The sequence below is a fragment of the Phyllostomus discolor genome, chromosome 6 (assembly GCF_004126475.2).
Source record: "Phyllostomus discolor isolate MPI-MPIP mPhyDis1 chromosome 6, mPhyDis1.pri.v3, whole genome shotgun sequence".
In the NCBI taxonomy this organism is placed as follows: domain Eukaryota; kingdom Metazoa; phylum Chordata; class Mammalia; order Chiroptera; family Phyllostomidae; genus Phyllostomus; species Phyllostomus discolor.
This window is the reverse complement of record NC_040908.2, coordinates 153,915,942-153,931,610: the sequence shown is the minus strand read 5'-3', so window position 1 is coordinate 153,931,610 and position 15,669 is coordinate 153,915,942. Positions and strand designations below refer to the sequence as shown.

The window sequence follows — 15,669 nt, the reverse complement described above, 5'->3', positions numbered from 1 at the left end:
ACACTGCCCCCCTACTCACCCACCCACCACACACCCAGAGAGCACACATACCCCATCCCCTGCCTGCACCAGCTGACAGGAAAGGCAGACCACCCCCGCCCCTCCCCCCCCCCCACTCCAAATCCCTTTGGCCTTTTCACTCCCAGAGCTTTGAAAGGACCGTAACTGGGGGGAGTTGGGTCAGAAGAGAAGAATGAATATGACCAGTTTTCCAAACATTGAAGGGCACCAACCCCAATTTGTCATTTCTGATTCATTAATGCTGGGCTATGATGATGTTTAAAAAGCAGCATCTGCCCTGACTGGTGTGGACCAGTGGATTGAGTGCTAGCCTGTGAACAGAAAGGTTGCCGGTTTGAGGTTCGATTCCCAGTCAGGGCACATGCCTGGGTTGCGGGCCAGGCCCCCAGGTGGGGACATGCAAGAGACAACCAATCAAAGTTTCTCTCACACATTGATGTCTCTTTCCTTCTCTTTTTCCCTCCCTCCCCCTCTCTCTGAAAATACACAAATAAAATCTTTAAATAGCAGCCTCTCTGGTATAGAAAGGAGGCCATTATTGTTGTTACTCGGAAAATACCTTGAGTGAACATGACCTCCTTTAACCCTTGCAGCTATTTTACGGAGCAGTTACTATTATTATCCCCATTTCACAGATGAGGAAACAGAGGCCCAAGAAGGAAGGCGCTTTGCCTGTATTACACAGCCAAAAAGTGGCAGGACTGGGATTCAAATCTGGATCTAAAGCTGGGCTCTTGACCACTCATGGGAGTGCTGTCCGGCGTTCTGCTGCCTCCCCCGAACTCCAGCCCCTTAGGCGTGCCTACTGCCCCTTAGGTGTCCCTGCTGCCCCTTAGGTGTCCCTACTGCCAGGGACAGATCCTCCAGCTCTGTCCCTGAGAGAACCCATGAACCCCCTCCCAGCATCCTTAAGAACAGCTGGGGACAGGGGGTCAGGATAGGGATGGGAGTGGACACAGCTGCCACTGGCTGCCCACAAACTCTTGAGACTGCGGGGAGGGACAGGGGGACAGATGAGTCTTTAGGGGGAAGGGAAATGCGGGCCACGGTCTCCCCAGTGCTGGGAGCAGAGTGCTGAGGGTGTGCGGGCCAGTCCTCTGGCTCCGGGAAACGGTGGAGAGGACGAGTGAGGCGAAGGGGAAAGGGAGGCAAAGAGGGGGGCTGAGCTCAGGGATCCCCAGCAGGAAGGAATCAGGAAGACAGCCCTTCCCTGTCCCTACGACTCCCCCCAGCTCCAGCTCGGTTTTCTGAGGGTGGAATGGAAAAACCGCCCCTTACCAGGCAGGCATACCACAGGCTTTGAAGAGACCCTCCACACTCTGATAGCAGAGCGAAAGGGTGTGTTGGGGGGGGGGGGGCAGGCGGTGAAGCCCACGTCTGAGGGAACAGAGGGGACTCTGAGGAGAGCCCTGTTTTGTCCCAAGGGCTCAGCTCTGAACAGACCAGCGGAGTTTAACCTTCAGGGGGGCAAGGACTCCTTCGAGACCCTGTGGGAAATGTGAACCCTCTCCCCAGAGACAGGCACAGGCGGACACACTGTGTGAGGAGGGGTCTCCGCTCCCTCTGGAGATCAACACTGCTTTCCCTGCCTCACGGCCCTGCCTCCATCTGCCCAGTGGAGAAGTGGGTAGAAAGTCGCTCCTACTCCCCCCTCCCCGGAAGCTAAGACGGGCAGGGGCAGACCTGCCCCTCCTGATGAGCACCTGGAGAAACTGAGACCTCATCACTGCCCAGGAGGCGGGTGTCTCAGGACCCCGGCATAGGCGGCGAAGTGGGGTGTTCTTGCCTCCGTTTTCCCTGCGGCCAATCTTTCCCAGCCAGATCTGGAGATCTTCGAGGGCCCACTTCCAGGAGGGAAGGGACGGAGCAGAAGACGAGAAGAGGCGGGGGGGAGGGGGCCTCGGTCCAAACACCTGGGACTGGCGGTCTGGCTAATGATGTTTGGGATTTATCTGCGGGTTTAAATGGTCTGTGCCGTAACGGATATTCAAGCAGGGTAGTGATTCGAACCTCCGGGGAGGACTTTCGGTTCCCGCAACTTCCTCCCCGTCAAGGAGTAAAGCGGTCGCTGGGCAGAGTGGAGACCTTGTTTCGGGAGCTTTTCAGCCGTATTTTTCCTCGGGGGATCCTCAGACCCCCGCTCTGGAAACTCTCTGCCCGCGCTTGTGGAGGGATGGGAGGCAGGGCACCGGGCTCTGCTGCGCTCCCGGCCTGTGTCTTCAGGCTGGAAACCCAGCGCCGCGCGCAGAAGTCGGGGGCGCCGGCGCCGGGAGAGCCGGGAGGCAGATCCCTGAAGCGCAAGCGGGGGAGCCGGAGGGAGGCCAAAGGGGTGCGTTCCCACGGGTGCGGGCGGCGAGGCTGGCCATTTTTACAAAACCTCCAACCCTCCCGCTTTGTACATCATTGACGTTCAAGACCTAACTGTGTGAGCGATAGGAGCTCTCCAGGCGCACTGGTTACCTACCCGGCACGTCGGGGTTTGCGCTGTTGCCAGGTGAACGAAGCCGCGTCCCTGAACGCAGACCGCCTTTTGGCCCCCTCGCCGTCTGGCCTTCTTGCACTTAGCATGCGAGGCAGGGAGGTGTACACCCTGCAAGGCCTGTTCCAGCCAAGGGCCGACGGAAGACCGCGGCTCAGCGAAAGGCTAAGCAACTAAACTGGGGGTCCAGGTCCAGGTGTGAGGTGCGGGCGGTGGGCGAGGGGGAAGGGCAGGCGACACCGCGCTCCCGGGCCCCTGCTAGGCAAGGTGGGACCTAGCCCCAAGCCTCCTCCAGCGAGGTCCTGCCCCGGGGCTCAAAGCGCCTTATTAACGGCCCTCAAAGGCGTCCTTCCGCAGGGCAGCCCGGCGCGCTTTGGCGCCTACCTGCGGGGTCTCCCGTGGCACTCCCCGCGACCGGGTAGCCACTGGAGAAACCTTGTGGGACAGTGTCTCCCTCCCTGCCTCCCGCACGGGAGGCGCGGGGCCCGGGGGCAGCGCGGGGCGCTGGAGCCGAGCGCTGGAAGGTGCCACGGTGTTCGCATCCCCAGGGGGTGGGGGGAATTGGAGCCGGGTCTGGAAGCCTGGACGTGGAGGCGGGCGCTGACGCCGACTCCGTGCCTCGAGCTCCGCCTTGTAGGTTCGTCCCCTGCCCGGAGGAGGGCACGGTGGCTCCGAGCGTGTGGCGGGACTGGTGATCACTCCAAGAGGCTCACCCGACCCGCCGCTCTGGCGCCCGCGCCTGTGGCACTAGAGAAATCGGAGGTTCTCTGTGCGCCCTGCAGGCCGAAAGGGATCCGGAGCCTTTCAACCCATGGGTCCCCAGAGGTCGCTGAGAACCGCCCTTGGTGGCAGAGACTCTGAGAAGCTCAGTGGTTAGCGGCGCGGCTGCTGATGTCCGCTCACTTGTGTTGGAACCCCACGTCCTCTGCTTCGTTGGGTGACGGTAAGCAATTGCTTCACTTCTCTGTTGGCAGATTTTTAAAAAATCCTTGCAAAATAAGGGTAATGTAACCCTTAGGGCTTTTGTGACCACTGCAAAGATCTCAGTGGGCAAAGGCCAACTTGTAACAATTGTCTGATACATAACAGCGAGTATTGTTACATCCGGAGGCACAGTCCCATGGTACCCACCCTGGAAATCGAGGCTGGGGCAGTCAGGGGAGGTCACAGAGGTAAGCAGGTCACAGAGACTAAGCAGGTGAGCGGCTGGAGCTGGAGTGAGTGCCTCCTCCCCAGCTGCGCTGTTTGTTCAGGGGGGCAGGGAGAAGGCAGTGGGGACGAAGGCAGAGGGAGCTCAGACCAAAGATGCCCCCCCATCTGTCCTTTCCTTTGAAAGGAAGGAGTATCTGCTGTGCCTCTTCCCACCCAATCTTACGTCCCTGGCCTCAAGAGTTCCAGCCCTAAACCACGGGGACTGAGCAGTTACCCTCCTCTCCAGACCCGGGGCAATGCTCTGCTCATCTGATTCACTCACTCACTCACTCACTCATTCACTCTTCAGTTATTCACCCCACAGACACTCACTGAGCGGTGCTGTGTGCCCGGCACTGGACGTCTCGCTGAGAGACAGCAGACGCAGACTCCCACTCTAGCAGGATGGCAGGCACCGAACCAATAACCCAGCCCACGTGGGAGGTGATGTCAGGCCAGGGTAGATGCTGTGGAGGAGATAAACCAGCCGAGGTGACAGAGCAGTAGCTGGGGCAGTGGAGGAAGGCCCCCCAGAGGAGGTGACCCTGGGCACTCAGCCTTGAGGAAGACTCTTCTTTCTTTTAATTTGTATTTATTGACTTGAGAGAGAGAGATCAATCTGTTGTTCCTGTTATTCATGCGTTCATTGGTTGATTCTTGAGTGTGCCCTGACCTTTGGATCGAATGGATAGAACCAGTAACCTCGGAGTATTGGGAGGAAACTCGAACCACCTGAGCTACCTGGCCAGGCTGAGAAAGACCCTTCTTCACCACCACCCCCTCCCCCGGCTGTGTGAAGAGCCTCTAGAGCCCACGGGAGGGGGAAGCTGCTCTCCAGGAGGGCTGGGCGGGAGATTCGAAAGGGAGGGAAGAGGGAGCAGCCAGAGCAGAGCCTGCTGGGGCTGCAGGACTTGAGGCAGAGCACTGTGCTCCCCCACCGTAGCTGGTTCCCAGGGGAGTGAGCCGAAGTGCAAGGAAGGGCCCGGAGTGTCCGAGGCCACAGGAGACGCTGAGAGACAAACAGTAAACCAAAGGGGGGCCTTAGCTTCAGGAGAAACAGCTCGTGGAGGCTGAGGCCACCAGATGGCTGCAGGGGCGAGGGCGCCCTGTCCTCTTGTGGAGGGACGGAGTGGGGGTGGCCAGGCACTCAGCTGCGAACGGATGGGCGGATGGGCCAGCTGATGGGTGCACAAAGGATGGAAGGCACACGAAAGTAGCCAGCTACACGTATCAGCCTTCTCCCCAGAAAGGTGTGCGTGAAGGGACTCTGGAGAGGGGGGTTGGTGGTCTTTCTTAAGGCAAACGATTTGCCCAGAATGTTCTCACGTGGTTGCAGGTAAAGCCATAGGCATGGCCTCACTCACAGGCACACGCTCGCCCCTTCTGAGTCCAGCTCTCAGGTGCAACGCAGAAAAGCAGAGGCCCTCTTGCAGGTTCCAAGGGCACAGGCCCTCAGTGTGCCAGGATGGGTTCTGGCTGCGGACGCATGGCTGCTGTGCCCTTGGTCTGAACACCCCTGGGATGGCTAGGGAAAGGTTGGCTAAGGAGGCAGCAATTAGGCAGGTAATAAAAAGTGCCGGGTGTGTAGGTGGTCGGACGCAGCATCCAAAAGAGCTTCCTGGCACGAGGCAATTTTTTTTTTGCATTGAGCATGCAGCGAAGAGGTCACCCAGTATACTGCCTAAAGGCAATGATACCTGTCTCCAGGTCCTTCCCCACCTCATGTGCTTCCGTTCTCATAGTCTTCCCCTGTGTCTAGGCCTGAAAGTGGGGGTGGGAGGAGCGGAGGGGTTGCTGCCACCCTCTGGGTGCTTGCAGGCAGCCTCTAGGCCCTTGGGACCCAGTCCCCAGCTCCCCTCGAACCCCTTGGCACAAGTGCACCTCTCAGCCCCTGGGCTGCACGGCGTTTTCATCCTCTCAGCCAACACACGGTTATGGGTGCCTACGACGGAGCCAGCCCTCTGTCCCTCGAACAGGGCAGGCCTGGCCTCTGCTCCCAGAGAGCTCGCTGTCCCTGCGCACCCCTGAGAAGCCCGCACGTTTCTGGTTTTGTTGCTTCATTCATGAGGGAGGAGAGGGAGGGCAACTCGTTTTCCTCGGCTAGAGGAAACCGAAGACGTTGGGAGCTGGTGCCTGGCTGGGCAGTGGAAGGGACTCGGGCTCTGAGAGCCCTGTTTTCGGTGTTTTATTCCACAAATATTTGTGGGGCACCAGGCATGGCAGAGACTGCCCTGGGGGAGCCTCCAACGAGCGAGATCAAGACGAACACCCACCCGAGCAACCAGACAACCACAAAGTCCAGGACGGAGATGCTGCAGGCAGAGCTGCCAATGCAAACTGGGACGGATGGGAAGGCTTTCTGAAGGAAGGGACTCTAGGCTGAACCCCAAATCCTCGGTGAGACAAAAGCGCAGTGGTGAGACTGAGGCTTCCAGAACTTGGCAGGATCAGAGAACAAAAAGAAACAGGAGCTGGTTCGGGTGGTGGCAGGCTTGGCTCACTCGCTTTTTGCTCTCTGAGATTGGAAAAGTAATGGGTTTCTTTGAGTGTCAGTCTACCCATCTGAAAAATGGGCATGGCAAGCCAAGCAGCTCCAGCTTGCTGGAGGCAGCCGGGAGGATGACCCGTGGGTGGGTGGCGTTTGCAGAACAGCACGATAGATGCTCAGTCAGTGCAAGGTCCTCACGTGGCTCAGGCGTGTGGGCCAGAAAGGCGCAGGGGCCTGCCATGGCGTCGGTTTCAGGCCTGCGAGCCCCCGGCCATGGTTTGTGGAATATCTTTATTAACGAACACTTCAAGGTAAGCCGCGATGGAAACCAGATGTGGGGTCCCATCTCGGAGTCACAGTCGGAGGCAGAGCAAGAAGCAAAGATATGAGACACCTAGGGAGTTGGGAGTCGTGTTGGGGTGAGGAGCAGTGGGTATGAGGTAGGGGGTGGGGTAGGAGTCTGACCACCAGGTATTTTTTCTTGGAGAGAGCTTATGGACAGATTGACTTCTGACCTGCATTCCTGGGTTTGGGGTGCTCAGGCCCTCGTTTCACTTTGCCCCTTCACCTCTCACTTTACTCCCAACCTCCCTTGAAGTGGGCATGTCCTCCACACACGGATTTTCCCTGCAGCGTATCAAGGGTTTCTGCAACTGGTCTCCTTCAGGCTCAATCGTTCCACAGCCAGAGACCCGTTTTCTCTGTTGTGTGTGTGTTTGTTTTGTTTTGTTTCGTGTTTTCCACGGCAGAAACGTCCTCCCAGGTCGGTGAAAGGGCTGGATTCAGCATGGGTTCCCAAAACAGCGCTGCTACCTCGGGGCTGTGTGACCTCGTTCTGGTGACCGCGCCTCTCTGAGCTTCGGTTTGCTCATGGGAAAATTGGGGGCCCCGATCTCCACCACTCAAGGTTGTTGTGAGGCACAGTGGATGATTAGCTGTGTGGAAGGGGCTCGGTGCTCGGGGAAAGTTCTTCCCCCGCTGGGGCGGGTCCCAGGGAGGTGCGCCTCGGTGAGGGAAACCACAATCCATCAAACCAGAGATCACACACCGCCTCACCCCCACCTCCAGCTGTGAGCAGGTGACAGCGAGGCGACGGGCCGCTGCTAGCCGGGCTCCAAACTCCACACCCTCCACCAGCCAGCCAGAAAATCCCCTGGGCTGGGCTCAGACTGAGGTGTGCGCGGCCCGGTCCGGGGCCAGGAGGGCAGAGAAGGGGAGGAAGCAGTGCTCTCAAGCTTCTGAAGCCTGGCCCAGCGGAGGATTTCTCCCATGGCCGAGAGAGAGAGCACAGGCCCCTCCGCACTCCTACCCAGAACCCTCACGGGGAAGGGAAACAGTGAACCCACGTGAAAGTGGCCGCGCACAGGGCGGCGGCGGCGCGTGTGTGAATCTCATGGAGGAGCCGAGAACGGGGAAGAGGGATTGGAAACGCAGAGGAAAAGGCGCCAGTGCGGAGGCCCGCAGCTGCGCCGCCAAATTCGCGCGGAAGTGTGCAAAAGACCCTCCCGCACCCCGAGGCTAGCGGCCCATCTGACTCCGAATGTCAAAACCTGTTAGGGTAAAAAAAAAAAAAAAAAAAATCTATCACTAAGGTTTTGCATGCCCCCTCCTCTAGGCCAAAGCTGGGACCAGATAATTTTCAGCCTAGCCTTGGGAACCCTAAGGGTCCTGACACCTTCCCGGCTCCGCCTAGAATCGGAAAATCCTTCGGGCGCCTGGGGGTAGAATCCCCAGGATTCCACCACGGGACGGGAAAGAAAGGGCGGGGGCAGTGGCGGGAGAGGAGGGAGAAGGAAGGAGAGATTCTGGGCGGGGTGGGGGGGGGGCGGATCACTCTCTCTCTCTATTCACCGACCCCTTCAAAATCTTAAGAGGGTTTGGGAGATCTGGTCAACTTTCCGAAACATCTGAATCTTTTTACAGTCCTCGGTTCTTTCCCTGGGCCAGCTGTGGTGAGGGAGGAGGGGGAGGAAAGAAAAAGTGAGAGAGGGAGGGAGAGAGGGAGAGGGAGGGAGAGAGAGGGAGAGAGAGAGAGAGAGAGAATGAGAGAGAGAGAGTGAGAGAGAGCGCGCCGTGGAAGGAGGAGGAGGGAGAGGAGCGAGCAGGCCGGCGCGGAGCGCACAGCCACCGCCTCCTCGCGTCTCCAAACTCCCGGCCAGGGCGCGCGGTGGCGTCCTCGCTCTCTAGCTGGCGCCCCCGCCCGTCGCCCGCGCGAGCCAGGCATGAATGCTGAGACTTGCGTCTCTTACAGCGAGTCGCCGGCCGCTGCCATGGACGCCTACTACAGCCCGGTGTCGCAGAGTCGGGAGGGCTCGTCACCTTTTAGGGCATATCCCGGCGGCGATAAGTTCAGCACTACTTTTCTGTCCGCCGCCGCCAAAGGGCAGGGATTCGGGGACGGGAAGAGCCGGGCTCGCTACAGCGCGGGGCAACAGGACCTGGCGGCACCCCTGGAGAGTAGCGCCGGGGCGCGGGGCTCCTTTAACAAGTTCCAGCCCCAGCCACCCGCCCCGCAGCCGCCGCAGCCGCAGTCACAGCCGCAGCCCCAGCCGCCGGCGCAGCCGCCGCATCTCTACATGCAGCGAGCCGCCTGCAAGACGCCCCCGGACGGCAGCCTCAAACTCCAGGAAGGCAGCGGCGGCCACAACGCGTCTTTGCAGGTCCCCTGCTACGGTGAGTGCACGTGCGGGTCCCGCGGGGCTGGGGACCCCAGGGCCCGTGGCTTCGACTCCCTCGAGACCCATTAGGCTTTTGGGAGGCAGGAGTTGGGCTGAGGAGGTGCGTGCGGGCCGAGCAGTGGGCACCTCCCTGTCGGGAAATGGGGATCGACCGGCTCCGAAGGTACGGAGAGATTCGTCTTGCCCCTTCACACCCACCCTCGCCACGGCCAAGGAGCATTTGAGCTATCAAACTCGGAGTTTCTTCCACCCCTTTGCCCTTTCCTCGACCGCTCGCTTTGCGCTGCCCGCGCGACCGGCTTTGAAGCGGAACGCTCGCGCTGGCCGTGCGGTGGGAAACAGTTGCGGCGCTGCGCTCGGGCGCGGGGCTCCCGGCTGCCGGGGCCTTGCTCTCCGCCGGCGTGGAGGCGCTTCCCGCGGCGCCACAGGTGGGAGCGTCGCAGGTGCGGAGCCCGGCTGGGAGCGCAGTCGTTGGAGCGCTCCCGGGATGCGGTGGAACGAGGGTGTCACACGGATATGGTCCGGAGACGCCTGGGGCCGCGGAAGACCCGAGTCCCGTGGCCCTGGAGCGCGGCTCACCGCGGGGAGGCGGGCCGGCCCGAGTTCCTGAGCGGTTCTCTCCCGGACAGCCCGGGCAGGCTGGCTGGCCTGGGAACAATGGTTTGCCGCCGACCCCGCAGGGAGGCAGGAAGCCGAAGATTTTGAGTGGACTCGGTGCTGGTAGAAGAGGGAAGTTTCTTCGTCCTGATTTGGGCTCACAGAGAACCCGAGGCCTAAATGACCTCCAGGCCCCCTTGAACGCAGGCTTGGGCCCCCAGAGCTCAGCGGCCGAAGTGGAGGAGGGAACCTCTCCCGGGCCTGCCTAGGGCCAGAGCAGCTCGGGAGCTTAGGCCCTCGCTCCCAGAATCGGGGTTGGTGAGCTCCAACCTGGGCGCAGGGAAACGGAGAAGGGAGGGGAAGGTCTCCCCTGGACTAGGAGCCCTAGGCACACCGTCTTCCCCCGAGGCCTGCAGGCGGCCCCTGGAGAGGAGCTGGTGCTGACAGGACAATGGCTTTGGCTGAGTTGATCCAGGCCATTTGGAGAGACACCAGGCCTGGGGACAGCAGCGGGCCATGGTGGAGGCCTTGGCAGCTGGAATAACCTTAGGAAAACGGCCCAGGATAAGCACTTTCTTAAACTCACACTGGCTTTCCCTCCCTGGGGCTCAGAATTTGTTCATTAGGTTGTTGTTGACACGCAGGAACATTCACACAATCACATGCCTGTCTACACTTGCATTCTACACACACACACACACACACACACACAACCTCTTCCGCGGGAGCCAACGTGGTCACACATCAAGGACACTCACTCAAGTGGCCTCGCACACAGTCACACAGTCCCAGACCCGTGGGGCAGGACTGAGCAGATTGAGGAAGACTCAGTGGCCTTTCCCGCTTCCTCCACCTTCCTGCTGGAATGAGATCAGGCCCCATCACAGACGCTTCCGCGCCATCCACAGGACCCCCAGCTCTGTCGACCCGAGCTAGCCTGCCTCCCAGCCTCACCCGGGGCAGTTGGGACCGCTAGGTGAGAGCAAGTCTCACGCTGGGGGGACCCATGGAGGTTTGCAAAGCCAGGAGAGTCGCTGCTTTCTCCTCTACTGCACTGGATTTTCATGTTTTCAAGACATTCACCAGTGAGACTTCTGAGGAGAATGAGACATTAGTTAGGCAAGGAGAGACCTTCTTGTCTGGAAGATGCCTTGAGGTCCAGAGGGTAAAAAGAGCTGGCCCCTGCTGAGCCCCCTCTCTGAGCCCTCCTGGGCCCTCACATGCCAATGTGGCCCTTCCCTTGCTTGCCTTCGCCATCAGGGCTCCCCACGTGTGACCTGAGAGCAAGTGCCTAAGTCCTCTATACCCCAGTGCTCTTCTGCATCATGGGGAGGTCATAGTGAGACCTCACTGGGTAGTAAATGTCCCCCCGTGGAGAGAACAGGAGTCTGGCTTACCCTCTCCCACGTTTCCATCATCGGGGCGGCCTCCGTGCTGCCGGGAACCTCAGCACCCAGGTCTGAGGGCGGGACAGGCGCCTGCCCTGGCTGTGGGCAAGGCCATCAGCTGCAGGCTGGGACAAAAGGCAGCCTGGAATCACGGACGGGACCCCACTCCCTGGCCACCAGAGATGGAGGCAGTGCTCAGGGCAAAGCCACAAACAACAAACAGCTCTGTTTATTCTTCTCCTTCTCTCAGCAGCTATTTCCCTGCCTTGGGAGAGATTTCTGGTCCTTGTACAAAAGAGGTCAGGCTGTTAGGTACAACGGGAGGAACCAGAGGCACCAAGAGGTGAGGCTCTGCCCTTTACAGAGGCAGCCAGGAGGAGGGCCCATAGATGGCCAGCAAGGAGGGAAACTGAGGCAGGTGTTGACAGCTAGTCTTTCCCACACTTGTCAGAGTGTGTTCAAGAAAGAGGTTCAAGGGAAAAGCGTCGAGATATTCCCAGGAGCTCGGGGGAAAGTGGGGGTGGACAGAGCCCTGGCTGGGCTGAGTCTAGACTCAGCAGACCTGGATCCTGACCCCAGGTAGCTTGGATTTTGCAACCTCCTTCCCAGCTCCGCTGGTCTGGGGCAGAAACCAGTTCCTTGATTGCAACTACACGGAGCAGGAGGCAAGGCTCCAAAGCTTTCTCCGGGACCTCAGCCCCAGGAGCCACTCCCTGCTTTCAAGGGGCTCTCTGCCAGCGCGGTGCGGGCCTGGACGCGGGGGCGCACCGGGGCCACAACGCGGGAGCGCGCGCGGCGTGGAAGCCGCCTCTGTCTGCGACAGCCGGGTTTCTCCGAGTTGCCAAAAGTGGAGGGGAGAAATCCTCCCAGGCTTCTGTCATCTCTGCTCTTCACTGCGCCTCCGTTTCCCGGAACAGTGCTAAACGGGGCAACAAAGCAAAAAAAACCGAGCAAGATGACTGGCAGTCCCCTCCAGCACAGCACGGACAGCTTGGCGTCTTCACGAAAGAGCCCCACCCGGGTCTCGCCTGCCGCGATCCCCACCACGCCGGGCTCCGGGTGCGCACTTTGGCCTTCCCAAGTCCCTGCCCATCCTTGGCCCGTTTATTTTTGACCACGTGGGCTCCAAAGAGACACGCCAGGTCTGGGATCCGACGTTTCTCGGCGGCAAGAAGAGCCTCCTCGCCCTCGGGGTGGGGGCTCAGGCAGCTCTCCCCGACACCCTCGGCCGACGCCCGAGCCGCCCCACGCACACCAAGCCCCGTGCGCCCCCAGATGCTGCGGGGAGCGGCCGGCTTCCTCTCTCTTTCGCTTTCGGTTCGGTGCATGCAGGTTTTCGTTGGTAGCGGATTGCTACCTTCCCACACTCTCCAGCACAAGGCAGCGCTCTCAGCCCAGGGGTCTCGGGAGACTCCTGGGGCTGGGCTGGATTTCAGACGCAGTGTTTGAAGGCTAGCAATGCTTACTTCCACTCACCGACACAATCACATGCCACAAAATGTGTGAGCTCTGCCCTAGTCCGTTTGTATTCAAATTTAATCAAAGAACCAGCGTGGGCTTTTGAATTGGACCTCCCCCCCACCAAAAAAAAATCATTGAGAAACCTAGGTGTAGGCAGAAGCATTAAGAACCCAGGGTGATTGTGGGGTGATTCAGGGGAAACTCGAGCCTGGGGGCTGTGCCATCGCAGAACCCGGTGGGGTTTGGAGGAGAGGGATCAGAAGGAAGAGGCTTTTAATTTTGCACTTTGTTAATGTCTATAGCTGCCAGCAGTTCGGCCTAAACAGACACATTCCTAAACGGAACAAAAACAGGCCCTGGATTACAGGGCTGGTATTATTTTAAATCAATCGATTTGAACAAAGTTTCCTTTCCTGTAAAAGATTTACACGCAGCGAAGCGCACAGAGCTGAGTCGTTGGGGTAACCACCACCGGGACCCAAACGCCCGTCACGTGTTGTGTGTGTACACGAACACCTCGGGGTGGGGGGGTTGCTTTGTAAGTCGTCCTAAGATAATTGCAGAAGACACCTCGGTGAGCTGCGGGTCCTGCCTTGCGCCAGACGGTGGGTTTTTCCTGAGAAGGGTGACCGAATGCGCCCCGGCATTCGCCGGCTCCGACTGGAAAGCGAGGTCCCCGCGGGCTACGGCCGGAACCCCTCCGCGGCTGCGGGGCTCCCCGGGAGTCGCCGGAGCCCCAGCCGTGGCGCGGCACGACGGAGCCGTCGTGGGAAAACTCGTTAAAACGCCGTTCGTACAGCTCGGCCGAAGTCCCCGAGGACTTTCGTTTTAGGGAGAGGCTGGGTGCGCTTTTCCGGGGAGGGACCTTTATTTTGGCTGTAGCCCGTTCCTCTCTTCCTGCAGCTCGGCGCAGGGCTTTGTCTGAGGGGCACATGGAAATAGGAAATAGAAATACGGCCGTCTTTGCAGCTTTAGGGGTGCGGGGAAGGTGGAACCCCGCACGTTGGTCTGGGGTCCAGGCTTCTCCGCTGACCCCTGGATCAGGGGGCCCGAAGCAGCCAGCAGGCGCAGAAGGGATAAACGGCCTGGAGCCCTGCGGGCAGAAGATGGAAAATCGGGAGATCGTGCTGGAGCGATACCCTTTCCCTGCACGAAAGGGGAAGTTTGGGGGTGGGGGCACGATCAGAGAGAATGCTTGGGGAGGGGGAGAATTCTCTCCTCTGCTAGCTTCAGTGTCCGAGCCCCCCGCGACCCCCCAAGAGCCTTCCCAGGCACGGTTTGGGGACAGGGGGAACCCAGTCAATTGTCTGCACCCGCCTTCCAGGCGCCACCTGGCCCCGTGCTCCCGCAGCCTCGGGGCTCCCCAAGAATCGCTAAAGTGACAGGGGAGCCATCAGATGAGGAAGCCAAGACAGTGAGGCCCCCTGGCTACGCGGTGACATCGCCCAGCAAATGTGTTCCAAACAAAAGCCCCCGGTCCGTCTTGTTCAGGGGCCAAGGGCGCCACGCTCTATTTTCTGGTTTGCACTGGACAGTGGAAGGGGCCCTTCTTGCAAACAGCGTCCTTTTTTGGAAAGAAGAGGCACATCTCTCCCGCCCGCAAGCCTTCCCAGCCGCGGGCTGACCCCTCAGAGATCAGAATTATTGGTGCCCCCCGGGGAGCTCCCCTCCAGCAGTACAGCCCGGTGCCGCCTTCTCTGGCCCACAGGTGTGCAGAGGGGCCACAGACACCCCCACCTCCCTGCCAGATGCTCCTTCCTCGCCCAGCACAGAGGTGCGGGGTGGTCTGGTAGCAGCAAACCCCTGCTGCCGGGAGCTGGTCTCACCAGAAAGGCCGACTCGGTGGGGCAGCAGAGACCTCTGGTGTGTCCAGGGTGGTGTCCCCAGCCACCAAGCACACCAGACACCAGACCTACCCACCGTCCCCTGTCCCCAGTGCGTTCTGTCTCCTTAGCAGAGACCCACTCCTCTAACACATCCCGCCCCAGACGGCCGGCACCAGGGAGGAGAGGGAGGGGCGGAAAGGATGTTGGAGCTTGGCAGAGAGAAGGCACAGGCAAAGGGGAGGCTCAGAGGAGTGAAAGACTGGGGAGTGGGTGGCGATTCCAGGCAGCGGTCGGGTTGAATCCTGGTTCCAGAGGCAGCTGGTGGAGGGGCTGGTCTCCACGGTGCTTCAAGGCAACCGGAATGCTTTTCGGGAGAGGAGAGTTACTGGGAGATGCTGGCGTGCGGTGGGGGTGGGGTGGGAGAGGCAGCACAACCCTTCAAGTGCCTGTCTTTCCCGCTGCTGCGCCGCTTGTATTTGGGACCCCAAGGTCGGGGCTACTGGGCGAGGTCGCCCGCTGTGGAGCAGCTACTCCGACCACTCCTGCCAAACAGGGGCCGCCAATCATAGGCATCGGCCCCAAGCCCCTCGCCGCGGCCTGCTGGCGACCGGGTCAGGCAAAGCAGCTGATCCTCCACTCGTCCCAGCCTGGTGGTGGGGAAGACTGAGAAACTGCGGGGGGTTTGGTCCACAACGCTAAAGTCCAGGGGGCCCGAGTGCCGGGCAGGGCGCACCGTCGTGGTGTATGGCGGGCGGCGCCTGTTCTACCTTCCATGTGGCCTTGGGGAGATCCCTTCCCTCTCCCCTCCTGGATCTGAACTGGAGCTCTGTGCAATGTTGGGGTTTGGACCATTTCCAAAGACCCTCCAGGGATTTTTGTGCCGGTACCAGTGTGGACCCGCCTTCACCGCATTTCCCTGCCCTCCCCACCCTTACCCGAGTTTGTGTCCGGGGGAGGTCAGATAGAGCGGACAGAAACGGCTGCCCTGGGAGCGGAAATGGGTCCTGAGGGCTCCTCAGGGTGTGCTCGGAGGAAGGCACGGGGATGAGCAGGGCAGCAGCCACCAGACAGAAGGGGCTGGCGGTTCTGGGAGGCCTTGGTTGAATGCAGGTTCCAGGCTGCAGGGCGGGGCCTGAACGTGGAGAGGGGCAAGCGGCAGGTATCTTCACACTCACAGGGGACCGGGCTCCAGCCGAGGCTCTGGAGTTCCTGGCCCCTCCAGGCCACTCATGTCATTCTTGGCCTCCTCTTGTCTTCCCTATCTCTGCGTTTACTGAGCACCAAAGTGCCAGAGCTCACATTCTAGGAGAACAGACCGGGCACCTGCCTGCTATCCTACAGTGTATACCCGGGAGTTTGTGTCTGAGCATAATGTTTACTGGCTGGAGGGGTGAGTGAAGAGTCGGTGTCGCATTCCGAGTGTGGCTCGGATGGTTAGGGCCACCTGTGAGCAGATCCTGGTACCTTTGTCGTGAGTGGGGCCAGGGTCTGTGAGCATGCGCACGGCATGAAGACGGGCGGGCGTTCGCATTCATCGGGT

The 15,669-nt window shown here is 60.2% G+C and overlaps 1 protein-coding gene across 2 annotated transcripts in view; it reads left to right on the top strand.

Annotated features, from left to right (window-relative positions):
• Window positions 1-3,077: 3,077 nt before the first annotated feature.
• The window catches only part of ALX4 (ALX homeobox 4), a 44,715-nt gene continuing 32,123 nt past the window's right edge, over window positions 3,078-15,669 (top strand). Inside the window, exons 1-2 of one of the 2 annotated variants that reach the window (XM_036029271.1) lie at window positions 3,078-3,443; window positions 8,431-8,852. In XM_036029271.1, the coding sequence (XP_035885164.1) occupies window positions 8,450-8,852 (403 nt within the window). In that variant the 5' untranslated portion in view covers window positions 3,078-3,443; window positions 8,431-8,449. Of the gene's footprint in view, window positions 3,444-8,264; window positions 8,853-15,669 lie in introns of those variants that run through there. The other variant, XM_028516046.2, reaches the window with a different exon arrangement.